Source organism: Labeo rohita, chromosome 22 (genome assembly GCF_022985175.1).
Source record: "Labeo rohita strain BAU-BD-2019 chromosome 22, IGBB_LRoh.1.0, whole genome shotgun sequence".
NCBI classification, from domain to species: Eukaryota; Metazoa; Chordata; class Actinopteri; order Cypriniformes; family Cyprinidae; genus Labeo; species Labeo rohita.
Window position 1 is genome coordinate 28,319,059 of NC_066890.1, and position 25,626 is coordinate 28,344,684.

The following is a 25,626-nucleotide window of genomic DNA, read 5'->3' on the forward strand; positions in this document are numbered from 1 at the left end:
ATCCCACCACAGGACATCCATACAGCAGACCTGAGGAAAGCCAAAGAATAACATCAGACATCAAACACTGAATGTAAGTTATTTAGCATTTATCTTATTTTATTTAACGTCTAAAGCTGTTATAAAACGTCCGTATTTCTGTGACTTCTACTGGTGAGTCTTCATCAAACATGTGCTTAGAGCAAAAATGGTTATTCAAAATAAACAATTAACGTTGCACAAAATAAACAACGCCTCAAAGTTGCTGTTGATTTACTGCCAGAACATATTAAACGCATTAATCACAGAAACTTGTGTTTATTCACATTTTATAAGACCTTCATGAGATATATGTGTGTGAAAATTAGTATAATTTTAATTTTCTAATATACATAAAATGTCTTTCATTCATTACAGCTCATGAACTATTTTAAAACAAGATGAAGACGTTGAAAGCAAAGTTCAAGAAGTCAGAGGTAAGAACCAGAAGTATGCTTACGCCTTCTTAAGTATGTTTGACTATTATTATGAGCCATTATGTTTTCAAAACTGTTTTGTATAATACATAAGTTGTTAGATACCTTGAGTATTTGGTGACTTGCTGCTTTGTATGTGCAAACGTGTTTTAGCAGTAGAAGAGCAGGCCAGCCTGCAGACGGCACCTGTAACCAGAGACCTCTACTAGTGTTCAATTATTGAAACACATTCATTCACTCACTCACGGACTCGCTATATGATGAATTTTGTGCTCTTCATTGTTTCATTAAGTATTCCAAGCTTTTATTGACCTTCGTCTTTGCTAATATTAATAAAACATTGCGTTATTGCCCACTGTGTGAAGGCGAAACACACTATCTTGTAGTATTCTGAATGAAGTGTGTGTGTTTTTCCCCGACTGAGGTTGTGTTGGGATGGACAGATAGATGAGCCACCATAGGGGAGAGAAAGTGAGCTGGATGTTTTCTCTTTGTTTTTATGCTGTCTTTCATCCAAACCCAAACGTCAGGGTCAGATGTCCACATGGTGCCTGCTGTTGGCGGGGTCATAAAGTCAGCATAGATATATGTGATCTTAAAAAGTTTTATTTGTCTTAATCGGTAGATATGAAAAGTAATGAATAAAAATGATTTGCATTAAGGAAATTAAACAATTTTTCCAAATATTCTATTATTTTCAATGGTGATTCTACACAGATACAATATAATGCATAGATATAATATATTTTCTGTGCATTAGAGTAGAAAAATATTAAACATACAACCATAGTACTATTTAGTAATGTAAACTATTTATACATGATCATTGCAATTGTTTGTACTGTTTTTAATTTATCCTGATTTATATCTAAAATAAAAAGTATTTTATATATTAATAAAAAGAAATACATATTAAAATGTAAAAATCTATGTAATAATACATAAATAAATATAAGCGTATGAAATAAGTACATATGAAATATAATAAATGTAAATATATAATATATATAAATATATTAAATTAAATATGTAAATGATACATCTGTTTTTTTTATCACAGTGATGATATTAGAATGTTTATTCTTTTGAATTGTTTTATAAATAGTATTCTTAAATATTATTTATATATAATTGAAATATAAATAAAAATCTATATAAATATAAAAATAAATATTTAAAAAAATATATAGTTTTAGTCATTTTGTTATGTGCTTTTGTCATTTTTATAATTTTGCTTATTTTTATTTCAGTTTCAGTTCAACTTCATATTTTCATTCAAGTTACTTAAGTTCTCAATCCAATATTTATATTTTATTTTATTTCAACATTTTTAATTGACAGAATGAACTTTTATCTAAATTATATATGAAGTTTTAGTGTTAATAAGCAATAACAACACTGAGATATATATATATATATATATATATACACATATATAATATTTTATAAATAATATATATTACATATTATTTATAAATAATTAAAATATAAATAAATATAAAAACAAATAAATATTCTTATATTTTATATATTATATTTATACTTATATTTTCAGCTTTCATTTTAATTTTAGTAATTTTGTTGTGTTTTCGTCATTTTTAATTTTTTTACTTATTGTTATATCTGTTTTAGTGATTTCAGTACTTCATCTTCATGTAATATGTTTATTTTATTTCAGCATGTTTAATTGACAGAAATGAAATTTTATCTAAAAACATGAAATTTTATTAGTTTTAGTGTTATAAAGCAATAAAAACACTATATATATATGTATGTGTGCATATATATATATATCTATTTTAGTTATTATGAATAATAAATATTAAGTACTATTTATAAATAATTAAAATATAAAATAAATTTATATAAATATAAAAATAAATAAATATTTTTATATTATATTTATACTTATATTTTCAGCTTTCATTTTAATTTTAGTAATTTTGTTGTGTTTTCGTCATTTTTTATGTTTTTACTTATTTTTATTTCCGTAATTTCAGTACTTCATCTTCATGTAATATTTTTATTTATTTTATTAACTATTAAATTTTAATAGTTTTAGTGTTATAAAGCAATAAAGACTATATATATATATATTAGTTATTATGAAAAATAAATATTACATACTACTTATAAAAAATGAAAATATAATTATATTATATATATATATAATGTAATATAAATATAAAATAAATGTATATAAATATAAAAATAAATATAATAAATAAATACATATTCTTATATTTTATATATTATATTTATACTTATATTTTCAGCTTTTAATTTTAGTCATTTTGTTATGTGCTTTCGTAATTTTTACTTATTTTTTACTTATTTCTGTTTTAGTAATTTCAGTACTTCATCTTCGTGTAATATTTCGAAATGAAGACATAGAAATTAAATTTGATCTAAAAACTTGAAATTTTAATAGTTTTAGTGTTATTAAGCAATAACAACACTGATATATATACAAGTTGTCATGATCCAGTCAAATCCTGCATGATGGTTAAAATCAAGTCCCGCCCTACATTTGTTTATTGTTCAACTTGAAACATGCCACATTGCAGAGGTAAAATGTTTTAACCAACTAGCCCAGTTCTACTTTAAAAGGGAAGTTCAAAAGTGCAGTTCATCAGACAAAAATACTGCTACGCCTTGAAGTGTGAAGATGAATCATCAATATTTCTAACGAGAAAACTGTGTGAACATGCCTGTATTTTAGACTTTTAGGAGTGTCTAAGCATATAAATGACCTCAACGCTAACAAACACTGACTAAAAGCCACAATATTGATATTCCACAGCATCTCTATGGCATCACAGGAAGTGATTGAATCAGACTGACTTAGCATAAAAGTAATACACTAGTGTGCACTAAACACTGGGAGGGGTTGCAGAACCCAAACTGTGTATTTTTATACCCCCATTTAGTCTGATTGCTGACTTTGTATTTCCCTCTTGTGTTTGCTGAGTTCTCACCCCCTGATGCTAATACAGTAGCTTTGGGAGCAGAGAACGATTAGCTGAGACGTGAGACGTAGGAAACGGCGTGGACGGTAAAATAAATGGTGTTTGGAGAGAAGTGAGACAGAATTGGGATGGAGAATTAAAAAGAAGGACAACGGGATGGGGAGGTGTGTGTGAGTGTGTGTGCCAGGCAGTGACTGCAGTGTGTGTCGTATATCTCCGCAGACGGCAGAACAGGACGGCATAGCCCAGAGTTGCCCACAAGAAAGCTGCATTTGAAGGACAGATTTAAGCAATCGGATGTATAATCAGACTTAGGTATTTAGTAGCGTTTAGGCCTTCGTGTTACAGACCGATTAGATGCAAAGTCACAACCTTGGCTGTTTTATGATGGCTTTGGTAGATCGAAGAGATTGAAGAGCGGACATGTTCAGGTCCAGTTCATTTGAACTTCTTTGAGAAAGTGTTTATTGTGCTTGTTGAGAGCACGTAGTGTGCATGGGTCGTGGAAAGACGCAGAGGTTTTCTATGTCCTCTGAGCTCTATGGATCCTAATGGCATCTTTAGCCCAATGAAAAGCTTCTGCATGTGTTACGGCGTGATCACGGTATGTACAGCCCCACATGTGAAGAATTATTTCCTACAACGTTCATTTGTTTGTTTTAGGTAAATTGTGGCCATGTTATAATTATGTGTTCCATAATTTTGGTCTGTCAGAATAAAACAAGGGAACAAATAAGTACACAGTCATGATTTCATTAAAACAAGAGAACATGATTGTTCAGTGTGGTCACAATCAAATGTACAAATGTAATGGAAAACGCTAATTTGTACATGTGGTCGCGACGTAACTAAAATGAAGGAACGAGTTAGTACAACATGGTCGCAGTTTAATGTGGCCGCGATTGAACTAAAATAAGCAAACAAATTCGTACTGCATGGTGGCTGTTTAATGTGGTCGCAGTGTAACTTCAATGAGGGAATTCATTTATAAAATCTCATCAGAATTTAACTAGAATAAACAAAGTAGTAAAAAATTGTTGCGATTTAACTAAAACGAGGGAACGAATTTGTACAACATGGACACGATTTAATGTGGTCGCACTATAACTGAAATGAACGAGTTAGTAAAAAATGGTAATTAAATGAGGGAACAAATTTGTAGGATGTGGTCACGATTTAATAAAAATTAAAAATCTAATTTGTACATGTGGTTGCGATACTAAAATGAATAAATGAGTTATTACAGCATGGTCGTGATTTAAATAAAATGAGTGACGAATTTCTACGATGTGGTCACTGTCAGGATTGTGTTCTGTTTTGTCTTGTCTATTCTGTTTTCCTTGTGTTTTTCCCCTGTGTTCCAGTGTATTTTGGTATGTTCCTTGTCTCCCCCTTTAGTTCTGTCTCCATTTGGTTTAGTCTTGCCCATATTTGTACTTCCCCTTATTATCTCGTTTGTGACCACTCCCTTGTCTCTGTGTATTTAAGGTCTGTTTGTTCCACACGGTCTTGTCGGTGATTAGATTGTCTTCAGTTTGTTTTGCTCGTTGTTGGTTGCTGGTTCCCGTTGTTTCCCTGAGTCTGTTCCTTTGGATTGTTTATTAAAAGTGCATTGTTTGGATCTCCGCTCTCCTGCGTATCTGTTCCCGCACACGACGTCAAGCGTGACAGAATCACCGACCCGAACAACAATATGGACGCCGAGAGGAGAATCATGAGCATTCGTCGGGGAATGCGGCCGGTGGAACGATATGTGGAGGAATTCTTGGATGTTTGTCATCTGGTGAGTTGGAGCGATGCCATGATTAATACGTGTTTTCTAATGGGGCTAAATGATTCCCAGTTGCTCAGTTCCATACCCTATGAGGATCGCTATAAACCGGTTGCTGAATTTATCAACCAGATCCTCACCCTCAGTCAGTCCGATTTTTACGTGGATGTGAAAGATTCCAATCTTTCCCCCATTAGAGAACACGTTGCCGCTCCAGCCCACCATCAACCGGCTTCCTCCACATGCCGTCCCAACCGGTCCGCTCCCTCTGGTCTTCCTGCGCTTCCTCCTGTTCATACTCCCTCCTCTCCGCGCTCAAGCCCGCCGGCTTCCTCTCCGCGCTCAAGCCCGCCGGCTTCCTCTCCGCGCTCAAGCCCGCCGGCTTCCTCTCCGCGCTCAAGCCCGCCGGCCACCAGGCCCACGCCAGAGTCTGTACGCAAGATGGCTGCCGCCTCCAGAGTCTGCGCGCCCTCCAGAGTCTGCGCGCCCTCCAGAGTCTGCGCGCCCTCCAGAGTCTGCGCGCCCTCCAGAGTCTGCGCGCCCTCCAGAGTCTGCGCGCCCTCCTGAGTCTGCGCGCCCTCCTGAGTCTGCGCGCCCTCCTGAGTCTGCGCGCCCTCCTGAGTCTGCGCGCCCTCCTGAGTCTGCGCGCCCTCCTGAGTCTGCGCGCCCTCCTGAGTCTGCGCGCCCTCCTGAGTCTGCGCGCCCTCCTGAGTCTGCGCGCCCTCCTGAGTCTGCGCGCCCTCCTGAGTCTGCGCGCCCTCCTGAGTCTGCGCGCCCTCCTGAGTCTGCGCGCCCTCCTGAGTCTGCGCGCCCTCCTGAGTCTGCGCGCCCTCCTGAGTCTGCGCGCCCTCCTGAGTCTGCGCGCCCTCCTGAGTCTGCGCGCCCTCCTGAGTCGGCTCCTCCGTCAGCGCGCCCTCCTGCGCGCCCTCCTGAGTCGGCTCCTCCTTCAGCGCGCCCTCCTGCGCGCCCTCCTGAGTCGGCTCCTCCGTCGCGCCCTCCTGAGTCGGCTCCTCCTTCAGCGCGCCCTCCTGCACGCCCTCCTGAGCCAGCACCTCATCCAGCGCTCCCTATTAATTCCCCCAAGAAAATTTTGGGGGGGCTACTCCCTGTTCAGCCATGGCCTCCTGAACTGTTTACCCGGCCATGGCTTCCCGAACCTCCGGACCCGCCATGGCCACAAGGACTGTGTGCTCGGCCATGGCTCTCTGAATCCCCAGACCCGCCATGGCCAAATGAACTGTGTGCTCGGCCATGGCTCCCGGAACTCCCAGACCCGCCATGGCCGCCTGGACTATACCCTTGGCCATGGCTCCCTGAACTCCCAGACCCGCCATGGTCCCTGGACCCACCCTGGAGGCACCACCCTGCTTCCCCCGTGTCCGCCTGGCACAGCCTCCAGGGCGCCCACCCTCCCACCCATTTGTGTATAGTTACGGCGCGAGTCGCGCCTTAGGGGAGGGGGGGGTAATGTCAGGATTGTGTTCTGTTTTGTCTTGTCTATTCTGTTTTCCTTGTGTTTTTCCCCTGTGTTCCAGTGTATTTTGGTATGTTCCTTGTCTCCCCCTTTAGTTCTGTCTCCATTTGGTTTAGTCTTGCCCATATTTGTACTTCCCCTTATTATCTCGTTTGTGACCACTCCCTTGTCTCTGTGTATTTAAGGTCTGTTTGTTCCACACGGTCTTGTCGGTGATTAGATTGTCTTCAGTTTGTTTTGCTCGTTGTTGGTTGCTGGTTCCCGTTGTTTCCCTGAGTCTGTTCCTTTGGATTGTTTATTAAAAGTGCATTGTTTGGATCTCCGCTCTCCTGCGTATCTGTTCCTGCACACGACGTCAAGCGTGACAGTCACGATATAATTAAAATAAAAAATTAAATTGTACATGTGGTTGCGATATAACAAAAATAAAGGAATGAGTTATTACAGCATGGTCGAGATTTAAATAAAATGAGTGAACAAACTTGTACAGCGTGGTTGCGATTTAACTGAAATAAGTGAACGAATTTGTACAACATGGTCATGATTTAATGTGGTCGCAGTATAACTGAAATGAGGGAATTAATATGTGAAATGCGGTCGCAATTTAACTTGAATGAACGAGTTAGTAAAAAAAATGGTCACGATTTAACTAAAACGAAGGAACAAATTTGTAGGATGTGGTCACGATTTAATTAAAATTAAAAATCGAATTTGTACATGTGGTTGCGATATAACAAAAATGAAGGAATGAGTACAGCACGGTCGCGATTTAACTAAAATAAGTGAACAAATTTGTACAACATTGTCGCGTTTTAATGTGGTCACAATGTCATTGTTACATGTCTCCTTGTGTTTCTGTTTATTGGACTGTTTTGGTTTCTCCCATTGTCTTCCCCCGTCGATCTGTCTGCTTTGGTTTAACCCTTGTTAACGTCATCCCATTCACCTGTCTTGATAATCAGCACACCCTTTATAAGCCTGTTTGTATCCTGAGTTCTCTGTCGGTCTTTAATGTTGTTTATTAAGGTTACTACGTGTGTGGATCTTCCTGCTTGTTTCTGCTTGTGCTACCTGAGGATTATATTAAACCTTTTGCTTGTTATCTCGTCTCTCGTCTCGTTCCATCCAGCACGGAGCTCAACCCTAACAGTCATTAAAGTATTGTTGGGATTTAACTAAATTGAGTGAATTCTACAAATTTCTACAATGTGGTCACGATTTAATAAAAAAAAAAATTAATCAAATTTGTACATGTGGTTATTATGTAATTAAAATGAAGGAATGAGTAGGTACAGCATGGTCACAATTTAACTAAAACGAGTGAACAAATTTGTAGGATGTGGTCACGATTTAATTAAAATTAAAAATCTAATTTGTACATTTGGTTGCGAACAAAAATGAAGGAATGAGTTGGTACAGCATGGTCGCAATTTAAATAAAATGAGCAACTAATTTGTACAGCATGGTTGTGATTTAACTACAGTAAGTGAACGAATTTGTTCAGCATAATCATAATTTAATGTGGTCACAGTATAACTGAAATAAGGGAATTAATTTGTAAAATGTGGTCACAATTTAACTTGAATAAACAAGTTAGTAAAAAATTGTCACAATTTAACTAAAATGAGTGAACGAATTTTTATGTTGTGGTCACAATTTAATTAAAATAAAAAAATGTAATTTGTACATGTGGTTGCGATATAACTAAAATGAAGGAATGAGTTATTACAGCATGGTCGCTATTTAACTAAAATGAGCAAATTTGTACAGCATGGTTACGATTTAATGTGGTCACAATGTAATTAAAATGAGGGAATTAATTCGTGAAATGTGGTCACAATTTAACTTGAATGAACAAGTTAGTAAAATATTGTTGCGATTTAACTAAAATGAGTGAACGAATTTCTACAATGTGGTCACGATTTAATTAAAATAAAAAAACTAATTTGTACATGTGGTTATGATGTAACTAAAATGAAGGAATGAGTTATTACATGAGCGAACTAATTTGTACAGCGTGGTTGCGATTTAACTGAAATAAGCTGACGAATTTGTACAGCATAGTTGCAATTTAATGTGGTCGCAATATAACTGAAATGAGGAAATGAGTTTATGAAATGTGGTCACAGTTTAACTCGATTGAACGAGTTAGTAAAAAAATGGTCACGATTGAACTAAAACGAGGGAACAAATTTGTAGGATGTGGTCATGATTTAATTAAAATTAAAAATCTAATTTGTACATCTGGTTGCGATATAACAAAAGTGAAGGAATGTGGTCACAATTTAACTTGAATTAACAAGTTAGTAAAAAAATGGTAATGATTTAACTAAAACGAGGGAACAAATTTGTAGGATGTAGTCACGATTTAATTAAAATAAAAAATCTAATTTGTACATGTGGTTGCGATAAAACAAAAATGAAGGAATGAGTTATTACAGCATGGTCGCAATTTAAATAAAATGAGCAAATAAATTTGTACAGCATTGTTGCGATTTAACTAAAACAAGGGAATTAATTGTAAAATGTGGTCACAGTTTAACTTGAATGAACAAATTAGTAAAACATTGTCGCGATTTAACTAAAATGAACTAATTAATGCGATTTAACTAGTGAATGAATTTCTACGACATGGTCACGGTTAAAATGGTTAAAATCAAATTTGTACATGTGGTTATGATGTAATTAAAATGAAGGAATGAGTTAGTACACTGTAAAAAACAATTTGTTGAGTCAACTTAAAATAATTTGTAACCTGGCTGCCTTAAAATTTTAAGTTCAGTCAACTCAAAAAAAGTTTATTAAACTTGAAATGTTAAATTATACTAAGTGACAACTTAGATATTTGAGTTTAATCAACTTAAAATTTTAAGGCAGCTGGGTTACTTACCCATCTGTTAAGTTTAGCAAACACAAATATCTAAGTTGTCACTTAGTACAACTCAACATTTCAAGTTGAATAAATTTATTTTTATTTGACTGAACTTAAAATTTTAAGGCAGCAGGGTAACATATTATTTTAAGCTGACTCAACAAATTGTGTTTTTTATTTTTTACAGTGTACAGCATGGTCGTGATTTAACTAAAATGAGTGAATAAATTTATACAGCATGGTCGCGATTTAATGTTATCACATTTTAATGTGGTCGCAATGTAACTAAGAATAAATTATTTTTTTAAATGTGGTCACAACTGAACTTAAATGAACGAGTTAGTAAAACAACAAGTAACACATGGACATTGTAAAATGTGGTCATAATTTAACTTTAACAAATGAACGAGTTTTAATTCAAAGAAAGGGAATTAATTTGTATAATGTGGTCGCAATTTAATATGGTCGCAATGTAACTGAAACCAAGGGAATGAATTTGTAAAATGTGCTCACAATTTAACTTAATAACTGTTCGTTTAACTGAATAAACATGTTAGTAAAAAATTGTCGTAATTTAACTATAACAATGGAACATATTTGTACAACATGGTCGTGATTTAATATGGTCTCAATTTAACTAAAATGAGCAAACGAATTTGTACAATATGGTCGCAGTTTAACTAAAATAAGGGAACAAATTAGTACAACATGGGCATGATTTAATGTGATCGCAACTGAACTAAAACAAGGGAAAGAATTTGTAAAATGTGCTCACAATATAACTTACGAGTTAGTAAAACATGCTGACAATTTAACTAAAACAAGGGAACGAATTACTACAACGTGGTTGCGATTTATTGTGGACGCAGTGTAACTAAAACAAGGGAATGAATTTGTAAAATGTGCTCAGTTTAACTTAAACAAGTAAACAAGTTAATAAAATATGGTCATGATTTAACTAAAACAAGGGAATGAATTTGTACAACATGGTCGTGATTTAACTAAAATGAGGAACAAATTTGTACAACATGTTCACTGAACTAAAAGGAGGGAACAAATTAGCAAAACGTGGTTGTGATTTACCTAAAACAAGGAAACAAATTTGTTCAACGACGTCACAATTGAACTAAAATGAGGGAACGTGGTTACAAATTCATTAGTAGTGGGACCAAATTCTTAATTTGTTGTCGCTATATCTTAACTCTAAATATTAAGTACTTTTTTGTTTGAAGTATGTTGTGTTGGATGATGTGCGATTGACATCTAGTGGTAATGAGACAGCATCATGCCATTTCAGAAAAAATACTAAGAAAATTACTTTTTGCTATTTGAAGAATTTTCACGATTTATACTTAAAAATATGCACTTATACAGTAGGTCAAAAATGGTGAAGTATAATATTAAAAAAATATGTGTTTGTGTTGAAATATGTTATGTGCTTGTTTCTCTGTGTTTTTAGAGTCAAGACTGGAGTAAGACAGATGACAGATTGTTGCAGGCTGTAGAACAGAATGATCCAGAAAAAGTAGCCACGCTGCTGGTGAAGAAAGGTCTCTGTCCGTCCAAATTGGACGCTGAGGGCAAATCAGCGTGAGTGGACGTTTGATTTCAACTTATGATGTAGTCTTGTCAAAATTATTGAAAATGTATTTAATTACTTGATAAAAAATAACACGAACTGCTGATTTCACAGGTTCCATCTTTGTGCGTCTCGAGGTCGTTTGGACTGTCTAGATGTCATCCTCTCTCATGGGGTGGACATCAATGTAACAGACGGCACTGGTAAGATTTAGTCCACCAGATTTACTACTGCAAGTTCTTATGGGTCTCGATGAGATGTATTCATTTCTCTCTGTAGGGTTTAATGCTCTCCATCTTGCTGCTAAGAATGGACAGTCAGATTGTCTAAAGAGGCTTCTTCAGGTAGGACTCATGAGTTATTGTCCCTGAGTCCTATAAAAAGCAAATGCTGATATTGAAGTATAGCTGTAATGTTCATTCTGTAGGAAAGGATGTCTGTCGATGCCACAGACAGTTTTGGAAGGACTTCCTTACACCATGCTGGTAACAAACACTCTTCCAATATTCGAACGTTTGATCGTTGCATTTGTATGTGACACGAGGCTGTTGTTGGTTTAGATCTTATTCTGTCTTTGCAGCTGTAAGTGGCTGCTTGTCCTGCTCTGAGATTCTGTGGGACTTTAAAGCCAACCTTGATATTCAAGATGGAGTAAGTTCATTTGAACGCAACACAATGTGAAAAGATCATGTACATTTGGCAGAAGCTTTTTATCTTTTTTATCATTTTATCAGTATACATAGTAGAAGTATCCATCAAATGTTGAGTACAGCAAGTTGAAAATTTAGTTTTAAAAAGCTTACTGTTTTCTCTTAGGATGGGTCAACTCCATTGATTCTGGGAGCCCAGATGAGCAGAGTCGAACTTTGTGCCTTTCTTTTGGAACGAGGAGCCAATCCTAATATACAGGACAACCAGGGCAGGTTGGATATGCTTTAAACAGCTGGTGTACAAAACAGTTAGGTAACACTTTACAATAAGGTTCATTAGTTAACATTAACTAAGAGTTAACAATACTCTTAAAGGGATAGTTCACCCAAAAATGAAAATCCTGTCATTAATTATTCACGCAAATTAAGATATTTTTGATTAAATACGAGAGTTTTCCTGCCCTGCATAGTTAATGTTAATTTCAGCATTTGCTAATGCATTATTAAAATCACAAGTTGTTTGTTAACATTGGTTAATGCACTGTGAACTAACATGAACAAACAATGAACAACTGTATTTTAATTAACTAACATTAGCAAAGATTAATAAATAGTGTAATAAATGTATTGCTCATTGTTCGTTCATGTTAGTTACTACATTAACTAATGTTAACAAATGACACCTTATTGTAAAGTGTTACCAACATAACATTTAAACTTTAGTTACAGTTTTATTTAATTATTATTATTATTACAAATTGGAAAATACTGGATGGTTTAAATCAGTTTTGTTGTTGTGAACTAAAACTATTAAAGTATTTTTTTTTAAGTCATTGAAATAAAGCTGGAGCAAGAGATATATATTAGATGAAAAAAGTAACTTAAAAATTAAAAAGATGTTGCATTGCCAGCTACCTGAAATAAAATAAGCTGAAGTTGTAAATTACAAAACTGAAAGCTAAATATAAATATTTAGGGAGAAAAACAAAGCTTGTAAAAATGACAAATGTAAATAAAGATATGAAAAGTCAAAATATTGAAAACAGTACTTTTGCTTCATTTCGCCAAAACCAAAATACTCAACAATATATTTAAAATACATAGTTTATGTATAAATACATGTCTAAACTCAATATCAGTTTATTACTGAGATACAATTATAGCTTTTATTAATATTTTGTATTTTGTAGTTGTTTTTATATTTTCTGTTCTAAACTTAAAGTTTTATTAATTGTTTGGTTTTTGTATTTTTATAGGTTTTTTATTTAGTTTTTATTAGATATTTCAGTACATCAGGTTAAACTAAATGAAAATAAAAAATTGCGGTAAAAAAATTCTGCTATTTTTATATATTATATTTATTTCAGTTAAAGTTTATTTACTTCAACTGATAAATAAATGTAATATAGAATATAATAAATAAACTTAATAATACAACTTATTAAGTAAAAATGGTTTCTTTTGTTGTTTTTTGTTTTGTTTTGTTTTTTGTCCGTCATTTAAATTGGAATTATCATGCTATTTTAGACAGAAAAAAATTTATTTGTGTATATTTTGTATATATATTAATTGTTCGTTCAGTTAAAGTTTATTTTATTTTAAGTAATTTTATTAAGTAAAAAAGGGTTGATTTTAGCTTTACTTAATTATAATTACCCTGATATACATATATATATATATATATATATATATAATATATATATATATAAATGTATGTGTTCTTGGCAATGCATATTACTAAGCAAAAATTAAGTTTTGATATAATTACATTAGGAAATTTACAAAATATCTTCACGGAACATGATCTTTACTTAATATCCTAATGACTTTTGGCATAAAAGAAAAATTGATAAGTTTAAACAATACAGTGTATTTTTGGCTATTGCTACAAATATACCCGTGCTGGTTTTGTGGCCCAGGGTCACATATTTATATAATAACAGTGATTTAACATTATCATGTTATTGTAAAAAGAAAAATAAGTGTAAGTATTTCACGTATTGGACATTTGATTTTAAACCAATGTGTTTCGAGGCAGATCAGCATTGATGTTGGCCTGTGAGAGTGACAGCATGGAGACTGTAGAGGTGCTACTGAAAGGCGGAGCTAACCCACACCTAACCGACGCCCTGGGGCACAACTCCGCCCACAACAGCATCACCGCCGGCAACCAAAACATCACCCAGCTTCTACAGAGTGTAGGCGTTTCCACAGGTAACCACACACACATCTAGCCTTCACCTTTAATGCCAGAGAGGGGCCATCTGGTGCCTGGTGGTTCTTCTTTCCACCACCTCTGATATTTGGCCCCCATCTCCATTTGGATACGCTCGTAATCTAAGAGGAGAGACTAAAAAACAGATGTTACGTTGGATCAGGGAATGAAAACACAGAAAAGTTTGCTAACTCGAGTTACAAAGGCCGATTGGAAACATATGTCGAGTTGGAAATGGATCCCAGTGTTAATAAAGAGCCCCTGTGGTCGTACCACCTGACAGAGTGATAAATGCGCTGCCTGTGTGCTTTCATGTTGCCTCTTTTTGTACTGCAACAGTGAGCATGTGGTGGAACGGGAAGATTATATATAGTTATGTGTTTGAACGTGGCTTGCAGAGTGTTTTTGGAGTGATGGTGTGTGTGTGAGGCTCACCGCAATGCTGTCTGTTTCTTATTTCTGTCCCATGCATTCCCAGCTGCTGAGGGTTCGAGTGAGGAGGTAATTGTCAAAAAAAACAGCCTCACCCGTTACTTTATCACATGCATACAAATAACTAAACCACAGAAAATGCTCAAGGACGGTCAGGGATGGATTATGCTGCTCTAAAATACAAATGTTTCATAAATATTGTTCTTCAACTAAGAGTAGAGTAACTGCAGTTTCCGGACAGATTGATTTAAAGGTGAAGTGTGTATTGTTTGCCCTAGTGGCAACATGTGGTATTACAAAAATAGTTTTCAAGCCCTCAATATTGTGGTCACATTTACTATTCTATTGTGAATTTTCATAGTCAAAATAGTCATTTTAATAGTAATTCAGTGCGACTCTAAATTCTGTGTAGAGCAAACAACTTTCCCACAACATTTGTTGTTTTGACCAACAGAAAGCTGCTTGGTTTGAGAGTGACTGGTGTTTTATGTGTTGCTAGACTATTAACAATAAACAATAAAGCTTTTTACCCGTGAAATTTTGCCTGAATTCCGCTAATGTGACCTACATGTTGGGGAAGGAAAAAGTATTTAAACACTTCCTCTTAAAGGGATAGTTCACCTAAAAATGACAGTTCTGTCATTAATTACTCACCCTCATGTCGTTTCAAACCCGTAAGACCTTCGTTCATTTTCGGAGCACAAATGTAGATATTTTTTATTAAATACGAGAGTTTTCCCGCCCTGCATAGACAGCAACACAACTGACACGTTTAAGGCCAAGAAAGGTAGTAAGGACATTGTTAAAATAGTCCATGTGACATCAGTGGTTCAACCGTAATGTTATGAAGCTATGAGAATACTATTTATGTGCAAAGAAAACAAAAATAACGACTTTATTCGACAATTTCTTCTCTTCCTTGTCAGTCTTCGAAACGTGTTTACAAGACTACCATGACTCATGCTATTTTAATGATGTCCTTACTAATTTTCTAAACCCTGTCGGCTGCATTGCTGTCTATGCAAGCTCTCGAATTTCATCAAAAATATCTTAAATTGTGTTCTGAAGATGAATGAAGGTCTTAAAGGAGAAGTTCACCTCTAGAACAAAAATTGACAGATAATGTACTCACCCCCTTGTCATCTAAGATGTTCATGTCTTTCCTTCTTCAGTCATAAAGAAATTATGTTTTTTGAGGAAAACATTTCAGCATTTTTCTCCATATAGTGCACTTCTATGGTGCCCTGAGTTTGAACTTCCAAAATGCAGTTTAAATGCGGCTTTAAAAAATCCCAGATGTGGTTGTAAACGATCCCAGCCGAGGAAGAAGGGTCTTATCTAGCAAAACGATAGGTTATTTTTATAAAAATAATACAATTTATATACTTTTTAATGTCAAACACTCGTCTTGTCTTGTTCTGCCTGAAGTCTGTTTTTTTCCGGTTCATGACAGTTAGGGTATGTCGAAAAACTCCCATCTCATGTTCTCCCTCAACTTCAAAATCACCCTATATCGCTGTGTTACCTTTTTTGTTAAGGGTGTTTGATCTTCTTTGCATGTTCACTTTGCAGAGACTGGGTCGGTACTTCTGCAGCGATGTAGGATGATTTTGAAATGATTTTTGAAGTTGAGGGAGAAAATACAATCTGAGTTTTTTGACAAACCCTAACTGTCTTGAGCCAGAATACACAGAGCTCAGGCAGAGCAGGACAAGAGGAGCATTTGAGATTAAAACGTATTTAAATTGTTTGCTAGAAAAGACGTTCTTCCTCGGCTGGGATTGTTTGAAGCTGCATGTAAACTGCATTTTGAAAGTTCAAACTCAGGGCACCATAGCAGTCCATTATATGGAGAAAAATCTTGAAATAATGTATTTATGACTGAAGAAAGAAATACATGAACATCTTGGATGACAAGGGGGTGAGTACATTATCTGTAAACTTTTGTTCTGGACGTGGACTTCTCCTTTAAGGGTTATATACGACGTTGGAGTAATTAATGACAGAAATACTATTTTGGGTGAACTATCCCTTTAAACATCACAGAAGTATGCATTTCACCTTTAAGAAATCATATCAGTAGTAGTTGTAAGCATATGCTACAAATCTAACAACCACAGCTGCTGCTTTGCTTTGCTTACTAACCTGTCCATCGTGAAACTCCGCCCACACCAGCAGGCTCCTCCTCCTCCCAACCCCCCATCTAGTGGAACTACACCCCGCAAAAGGAAAGCCCCTCCTCCTCCTAAGTCTCCTGCTCAGGTACAATGGGATTCATGAATCGCATGAAAAACTACAGAAAGAAAGAAAGCTTTTTAAAAAATAAATTGTCTTAAAGGGATAGTCTACCCAAAAATGAAAATTCTGTCACCCTCGTGTTCTTCTAAAATGATACTTTAGAAAAATTAGATGTTTTAATAAATGATCACACTAGTCTATTGAAAAAGGACAAATAAATATCATAAAAGTATGACAGATTTTTTCATTTTGAATAAATTGTTCCTTTAAATGCATAGCTTTGTGTCTTATTCACTAAAAATTGTATGGATTCATATTTATGCACACTTGAGAATGTCTTAAATATTTCTGGCTAATTCACAACATTCGCAACACAGACACATTTGTTTTTAACCTCGTTCTAATGTTAATTAATTTGGAATATTCCAAATGAATATTCTAAATAAAACACCCAAACCATCTCCATTTAAGGGCTTTTGTGCTAATTTGAACGCTATTGATGAATCATGATTTGTTTATGCAAATGTTTTTTCATGCAGATTTCACACACAAATTAGTGCATACGTAGGGCCCTATGAAATCTGTGTCATTTTTTCCTAAATTCTGTTTTTACATTTTTTATTGTTCGGTATTCTGCGTGAATGAGTGAATTCAATTTTAGTATTTAAAAACATGTCCTATTAACGAAATTAGACATGTCTAATTTAATGAAATCATGAAACTTGAATATAACAATTTAAGTTTGACAAAAATTTCATTTTTTAGGTCCCCTATGTGTTTTATTTTACCCCAAATTCAGAGTAATTCTTTGTAATTCATATATAACTTCATATTTAAACAGCATTAGTTTTCCCTTTTTTATTCACAGGTAATAGTCCACATTGAATATTAAATATGCATGGCTTATGCTTAATAATTCTGCAGGGCCCACCCCCTTCCTCAGACGCCTCAAGCACATCACCTCCCCCTGTCCCCACTCAAACACCTGACTCACAGAACCCCGCCCCACCTTCTCCCGCCCCAAGGACCCAACGCCCGGCATCTGAGAACCTTGTGAGTGACAAACAATATGAAAAACTTTGCTTTTAATAAATTGTAATTTGCCCAAGATAACCCATATTCAGCAGGCACAGTGTATTATAATAATGTACACATTAAAGGTTTAAAATTACCTCATGACTTACTCACCCTCAAGCCATCCTAGGTGAAAACAATCTGAGTTGTATTAAAAAATGTCCTGGCTCTTCCAACCTTTATAATGGCAGTGAATGGGTGTTGAGATTTTGAAGTTCAATAAAGTGCATCCATCCATCATAAAAAGTACTTCACATGGCTCTGGGGGGTTAATAAAGGCTTTCTGAAGTGAATCGATGTGTTTGTGTGAGAAAATATCCATATATAAAACTTTATGAACCATAATCTCCTCTTGCCTTTTCTACGTAAGTCCTCATTTTGTACTTTTAATTCATAACTGGTGTTTTGTCATGCTCTCTGCACTGTGCTCGTCACTGAGTTCGCCAACATCATCCGCTAGAACGCCATTTTTATATGTACGACAGTTACCAAAAACTAGAGATTATGGTTATTTTTCTTACACAAATACATCATTTAATTTCAGAAGGCCTTTATTAACCTCCTGGAGCCATGTGGAGTACTTTTTATGATGGATTTATGCACTTTATTGGACTTCAAAATCTCACGACCCATTCACTGCCATTATAGAACTTGGAAGAGCCAGGACATTTTTGAATATAACTCCGATTGTATTCATTTGAAAGAAGAAAGTCATATACACCTAGGATGACTTGAGGGTGAGTAAATCACAGAGTAATATTCTTTTTTGGGTGAACTATCCCTTTAAGTAATTTGGAATAATCACATACACATTTTTCCATGTGACTTGTTTGTGTCAGGCAGAGGATGAGGAGGTCTTTGAAGAAATCCGTAAGCTCAGGCTGGAGAGAGGTCGCCTGCTGCAGAAAATCAAGGTTCTGGAGCAGCAGCAGAACAGCGCCACCACTGCCCTGGAGGAGGTATTGCAATTGCAATCTTTAACTATAAATGTGACCCTGGACCACAAAACCAGCCATAAGTAGCACAGGTATATTTGTAGCAATAGCCAAAAATACATTGTATGGATCAAAATTATCGATTTTTCTTAGGATATTAAGTAAAGGTCATGTTCCATGAAGATATTTTGTAAATTTCCTCCCATAAATATATCAAAGCTTAATTTTTGATTAGTAATATGCATTGCTAAGAACTTCGTCTGGACAACTTTAAAAGCCATTTTCTCAATATTTAGATTTTTTTGCACCCTCAGATTCCAGATTTACAAATATCTCGGCCAAATATTGTCCTGTCCTAACAAACCATACATGAATGAAAAGCTTATTTAGCAGCTTTCAGATGATGTATAAATCTCAGTTTCAAAAAATTGACCCTTATGACTGGTTTTGTGGTCCAGTGTCACAAATAATAAACTTAATTTTCACTGAAAGTGAACAAAATGGGTTTTGAAAGTCAACTTTTAGTGAAAAGTGGTACTTCACCTTAAGAAAATGTTGATTGTCAACCTCAGGGGTTGAAAAAAAGTTGCATTTAGAGGCATTTAGATAAATAGTGTTAATATGTGCTGCACTTTTTCCTCTCAATAACAGAAAAAAACACAACAAGGAGCATTAGAAAGTACATCACACCAGTTCATTTATTAGGGCCTTAAAGAGACAGTTCAATCAAAAATAAAAAAAAATTGGTCATCATTTACTCAATCCAAACTTGCATGAGTTTCTTTCATCTGCTGAAGATAAAAGATATTTTGAAGACTGTCAGTAACCAAAATAGCTGACGGTAGCCATTGACTTTTCCTTACAGTTTTTTTAATATTGTGAAAGTTCAAGGCTACTAGCAACTCTTTGGTAGAAACATTTTTCAAACTATCATTTCTGTGTTCAACAGAAGAACGAAACTCATACAGGTTTGGAGCAGCTTTGAGAGAACATTCATTTTTTGGGGGGAACTGCCCCTTTAAATTTCTGTGATTTTGTCATGAGATAGCAGAAATCACCAAGAATCTAAATGTTCTGCAGCTAAACTCTTTGAAAAAGCGCCTGAGCGAGGTTGAGGCCGAGCGTGACCGACTCCTGGCCGAGCTGGAGGAGTTGAGAGCGGCTCAGGTGAGCGGCGTGACCTGTGACTCTGAAGATGCGGAGGACTCAGATGACATGTTGGACTTCCCAGGTGAGCCGAGAACACTTCCTGTCACAATAGTGAGCAGGAGAAAGCCCTGGAGCCAATAAAGTGGACATCTTCTCATTTTCTGTCATAAAAGGAGCGGAGAAGTTACTATCTAAGCAATCACGAGGTCTTGATGCTGATTCGCCGGCTGAGGCTGCCTCTCAAGAGAATCCGGTCATGGTGGAACAGCTTCGCAGAAAAGTGGAGGAACTGACCTCCCAGAATGCCGACCTGGTTCTCAAAGTGCAGGTGGAGTTTCTCACTTTTAAACACATACTTGCAGAATGCCAACAAAGCAGTAAATCACAGGCGTGCGCACACATATACAGAGCGCTGACCTCATTGTCTGAGTTTAGATGTGTTTTCGCAGCTTCTTAAAGGTTATACAGATGGATAAGATACATATGCAGTAACCACATACTGCATGTGACCTGCTTCTTAACCCTCACATCTGCTTTAGAGATTTAAAGATGGGAACACGAGACACGTGCACTAGTTCAACCTGATGCTGTATAGCTCAGATTCACTAAAAAATGTAATTACCCAGGTAGAAGAATGAGACTTTTTGCATTACAGTAACGAGAATTGAGTGAAATAATTAATTGTAACAAAAATAATGTCAAAAAATCTTTAAAAATTGGCTTTATTTTCATGAGTATAAAATATTTTAAAGGAGAAGTTCACATCCAGAACAAAAATTTACAGATAATGTACTCACCCCCTTGTCATCCAAGATGTTCATGTCTTTCTTTCTTCAGTCGTAAAGAAATTATGGTTTTTGAGGGAAACATTTAAGGATTTTTCTCCATATAATGGACTGATATGGTCTCCCGAGTTTGAACTTCCAAAATGCAGTTAAAATGCGGCTTCAAACGATCCCAAATGCGGTTGTAAACAATCCCAGCCGAGGAAGAAGGATCTTACCTAGCGAAACGATCAGTTATTTTCATAAAAATAATACAATTGATATACTTTTTAATGTCAAACGCTCGTCTTGTCTTACTCTGCCTGAACTCTGTTTTTGTTCCGGTTCATGACAGTTAGGGTATGTCGAAAAACTCCCATCTCATGTTCTCGCTCATCTTCAAAATCACCCTATATCGCTGTGTTACCTTTTTTGTTAAGGGTGTTTGATCTTCTTTGCATGTTCACTTTGCAAAGACTGGGTCGGTACTTCTGCAGCAATGTAGGATGATTTTGAAATGATTTTTGAAGTTGAGGGAGAAAATACGATTGGAGTTTTGAGACATATCCTAACTATCTGAGCCAGAATACACAGTTCAGGAAGAGCAAGGCAAGACGAGCGTTTGAGATTAAAAAGTATTTACTTTTTTTTTTTTTTTTTTAATGAAAATAACCGATCGTTTTACTAGATAAGACCCTTCTTCCTCAGCTGGGATCATTTACAAATGCTTCATTTAAACTGCATTTTGGAAGTTTAAAGATGGGGCACCATATCAGTCCATTATATGGAGAAAAATCCTGAAATGTTAACCTCAAAAAACATAATTTCTTTGGTTGGTTTTCGGTTGAAGAAAGAAAGACATTAACATCTTGGATGACAAGGGGGTGAGTACATTATCTGTAAATGTTTGATCTGGAAGTGGACTGTATACACTGCCCTCCAAAAGTTTGGAAACACCCCTGGCAAAGTGTGGTTTTGGACGATATCAGCATAAATCCTTGTCATTTTTTGGTGCAAATACATTAAAGTAATACATTAAAGTTTGATTACATAATAATGGCAATAAATACATGTCAAAGTCAGACATGCCCCTTTGTCAGCTGTGATGTCTGGTTACTGGTTTATACTTGGCCCGGGTTTTCAAAAGATTTTTGGGTCAGCACATCTTAACAGCTTCAACAATTGATTGCAAAATTAAGTTTGGAATACAATGAATTTAGGTCCAGATTATGCAGAGCTGTAATAGCTGCTAATGGTGGATATTTTGATGAATTGAAAATTTGAAAATTTATGTTTTTTCTATGTATAAACTGTAATAAAGTATGTTTTCGTAGTTTGTATCGTCCCTTATCAGTGCAAAATGATCACAAATTAAAAAGGATTCATGCCAATATTGTCCAAAACCCCACTATTCTAGGGTGTTTCCAAAACTTTAGAGGGCAGTGTATATATATATATATATATATATATATATATATATATTTGCTCTTTTTCCATTTCTGTTGTTTGTTTTAGGGTCACATGTAACCTTGACATGTTCTTTCGACAGATTTCTTGTAATTCAAATCCAATTATAATCAAATGTTTCATGGTCTAAATATACAGAGTGCTTATTTATATAGCTAAAGCACAGCTGACATTATAATAACACTAATCAGATCAGTGTGGTACTGTATTCTGGTAAAAATAGCATGGCATTCCACTTGCAAAGCCCTTTTAGAAAATGTTTGAGGAACATGTGTGGCAAACTCATGTTTTCGTGTGCAGATGAGCTTAGTAGACTGTGTTTGTAGCAAATATACCACTAACAACTGCACATTTGACACAAACAAGCAATGTTTGGGAAGCTCCTCTGAAACTGGGTTGTCTTTCATTGAAGTCCAGGGTAAAACAAACAGATCAAAGAACACTATGAGGATAATGACTGAGGCAACATATGGCAACTGCATGTGCTGTCTCTAAAAGGGAAAACCAATAAATACCTTAGTTATTGCAATATTTTTTTATCTTGGTTGTGTTGTGGTCTGCAGATGCTGGAGATGTTTGAGAAGGATGACACGGATATGCAGAGCTCGGGTCCAGATTTTGTTCCCACAGCTCAGTATGAATCTTTAAGGCGAGAGTTTGAGGAACTGCAGGAGAAATACTCCAGAGCTCAGGCTTCGACTGAAGCCTCAAGTATCGCAGAGGATCCTGGGTAATGTGGTTAAAACGAGATCGGATTGATATTTTGTCATTCTTTTCCTTGATATGATTCAGATACAGGTCATTCACTAATAGCACACATTGTATGTGTCGCCTATACAGACTTATTGTCAGTGTCACTAACATGTTTCTTGTTTCTTTTTTGGATGTTATCCACCTCATTGTTAACAAAATGTGGGCACGGCCATTTGTTGACTTGTCTCAGCGACATTTCTGATGTCATTTACTTCGTTATTTTACTTTTCGAAAACAGTCAATTATGCTGCTTGATACTGCAACCTTCAGCTATATTGCAAAATTGCTAAACGCAAATGCTAATTTTATACAATATTTACATTACATTGATGGAAAATGTTATTGGTATATATTGGAACTGTACTGTAAATCAATACCAAGTTTCAATATTTCATTATATAAATTGCAAATATAAAAATATTTTGGATGCAAATAATAAAATCATTTACTTTTTCATACCAATACTGGTGCATGCAACATACACTATCTGTCAAAAGTTTTTGAACAGTAGGATTTTTAATGTTTTTTAAAGGAGTCTCTTCTGCTCACCATGCTTGCATTTTTTTGATCCAAAATACAGCAAAAGCAGCAATATTGTGAAATATTTTTACTATTTAACATAACTGCTTTCTATTTGAATATATTTTAAAAATGTAATTTATTCTTGGGATCAAAGCTACATTTTCAGCATCATTACTCCAGTCTTCAGTGTCACATGAATCTTCAGAAATATTTCTAATATGCTGATTTGCTGTTCAAGAAACGTGTATTATTATTATTATTATTATTATTATCTGTATTTAAAACAGTTGAGTACATTTTTTCAGGATTCTTTGATGAATAGAAAGAACCAAAGATCAGCATTTATCTGAAATAAAAAAGCTTACACATTATACACTATACCATTCAAAAGCTTTGAAAATTATAGAAATGAATACTTTTATTTAGCAAGGATGCTTTAAATTTATGTATTTATACTATTACAAAAAATTCTATTTCAGATAAATGTTCTTCTAAACTTTCTATTCATCAAAGAAACCTGACAAAATTCTACTCAGCTGTTTTCAAAATAATAATGATAAATGTTTCTGAGCAGCAAATAAGCATATTAGAGTGATTTCTGAAGCGTCATGAGACGCTGAAGACTGGAGTAACGATGCTGAAATTTCAGCTTTGAAATCACAGGAATAAATTACATTTTAAAATATCTTAAAATAGAAAACAGTTATTTTAAATAGTAAAAATATTTCAGAATTTTACTGCTTTTGCTGTACTTTCAATCAAATAAATGCAGGCTTGGTGAGCAGAAAACATTAAAAATCTTACTGTTTAAAAACTTCTGACTGGTAGTGTTATTGACAAGTGTTGGTCAGTCTGTCTGCTTGACATTCTGCAGTTGAAAACAAATGTAATAAATCACAATAAAATCGCAATAATATAATTTCATGGCTTAAAGACTTAGTTTACACAAAAATGAAAATTCTGTCATTAATTACTCACCCTCATGTCATTCCAACCCTGTAACACCTTGTTTCTCCATCTGACCACAAATTAAGATATTTTTGATGAAATTCGAGAGCTTTCTGACCATGATAAAACAACACAACTGACACATACATGGAAAAGAAGATGAAATAAGTCATTATTTTTGTTTTCTCTGAGCACAAACAGTATTCTCGTAGCTTCATAACATCACTGTTGAACAGCTGATGTCACACGGACTATTTTACCGATGTCCTTACTACTTTTTTTGGCCTATGAACGTGGTAGTCGCCTTGCTGTCTATGCAGGGTCAGTAAGCTCTTGGATTTCATCAAAAATATCTTAATTTGTGTTCTGAAGATGAACAAAGGTCTTGTGGGTTTGGAACGACATGGGTGAGTAAATAATGACAGAATTTTCATTTTTGGGTGAACTTATTGTATTGTATTTTGGTATTATTAGCCTCTGGTGATTCTCACCCCCACTGACAATGAAGGAACTTACCTAACTTAAACTAACACCAATTACTCATGCACATATGAATCCTGTTAAGTAATTAAAATGTTTGCTTTTTCATCTTAGATCTGAGGAGAAAGAGGAAAAAGATCAAAAAGCTCTGGAGGAACAGCTGGCCCAAGCCAAGACTGAGTTAGAGGAACTCAAAGAACAGATGCGTCTAGGGGTCTATTCAGTGGAGGAAGCAGGATCGAAGCCTGAAAGGGGCTCAGAGTCCCCTGAGAATGGGGTAAATCTGGAGAACCAGCAGCTGAGAGTGAGGGTGCACGAGCTGGAGGCGGAGCTAGCTAGCAAAAAGACAGACGGGGAGGAACTTCGAGAAGGTGACAATGACACCATCCAACAGCTGAAACAGAGAGTGACTGAACTTGAGGCAGCTCTGCAGGATAGAGAGAAAGGGAGAGAGGAGGAGAACGAGACAGTTGTGAGCCTTAAAAAGCAAGTGGAAGAGCTGGAAAAAGCTCTGGAGCAAAGCAAAGCAGCAGGCCACGAGGACAGCAAGGGAGCGCCGGTGAACGGGTTGCAGGCACGGGTGGAAGAACTTGAGCGGGCGTTGAAAGATAGCGTCCCGCGAGGTCAGTTTGAAGAGGTTCAGGTCACTTTAGGGCTTCAGCTTAACCAGCTGGCTCGAGAACGAGCCGAAGTGGCTACCCGACTCAACCAGGCCTTGGTGGAGCTGGAAAGGCTCCGCCCACCGTCCCACACTGGCGAAGATGAAGATGACGAGGACCCGTCCGAGAGCTCGGAGATCTCTATTGCATCTGGTGAGTGCACCTGTTGTCCCTCTGAGACTAAGCATTTGATTCCTGGCTTTAAATATAACTCCAATTT

General features: G+C 35.8%; 1 protein-coding gene across 1 annotated transcript in view; it reads left to right on the top strand.

Moving 5' to 3' along the window:
* The window catches only part of ankrd24 (ankyrin repeat domain 24), a 30,341-nt gene continuing 4,715 nt past the window's right edge, over positions 1-25,626 (top strand). Inside the window, exons 1-15 of the mRNA XM_051094178.1 lie at positions 1-73; positions 397-455; positions 11,001-11,131; positions 11,235-11,323; positions 11,400-11,464; positions 11,548-11,605; positions 11,701-11,771; positions 11,937-12,043; positions 13,809-13,984; positions 14,464-14,486; positions 18,569-18,688; positions 19,745-19,895; positions 19,987-20,141; positions 22,608-22,774; positions 24,862-25,559. Of these exons, the coding sequence (XP_050950135.1) occupies positions 420-455; positions 11,001-11,131; positions 11,235-11,323; positions 11,400-11,464; positions 11,548-11,605; positions 11,701-11,771; positions 11,937-12,043; positions 13,809-13,984; positions 14,464-14,486; positions 18,569-18,688; positions 19,745-19,895; positions 19,987-20,141; positions 22,608-22,774; positions 24,862-25,559 (2,047 nt within the window). The 5' untranslated portion in view covers positions 1-73; positions 397-419. The remainder of the gene's footprint in view (positions 74-396; positions 456-11,000; positions 11,132-11,234; positions 11,324-11,399; positions 11,465-11,547; positions 11,606-11,700; positions 11,772-11,936; positions 12,044-13,808; positions 13,985-14,463; positions 14,487-18,568; positions 18,689-19,744; positions 19,896-19,986; positions 20,142-22,607; positions 22,775-24,861; positions 25,560-25,626) is intronic.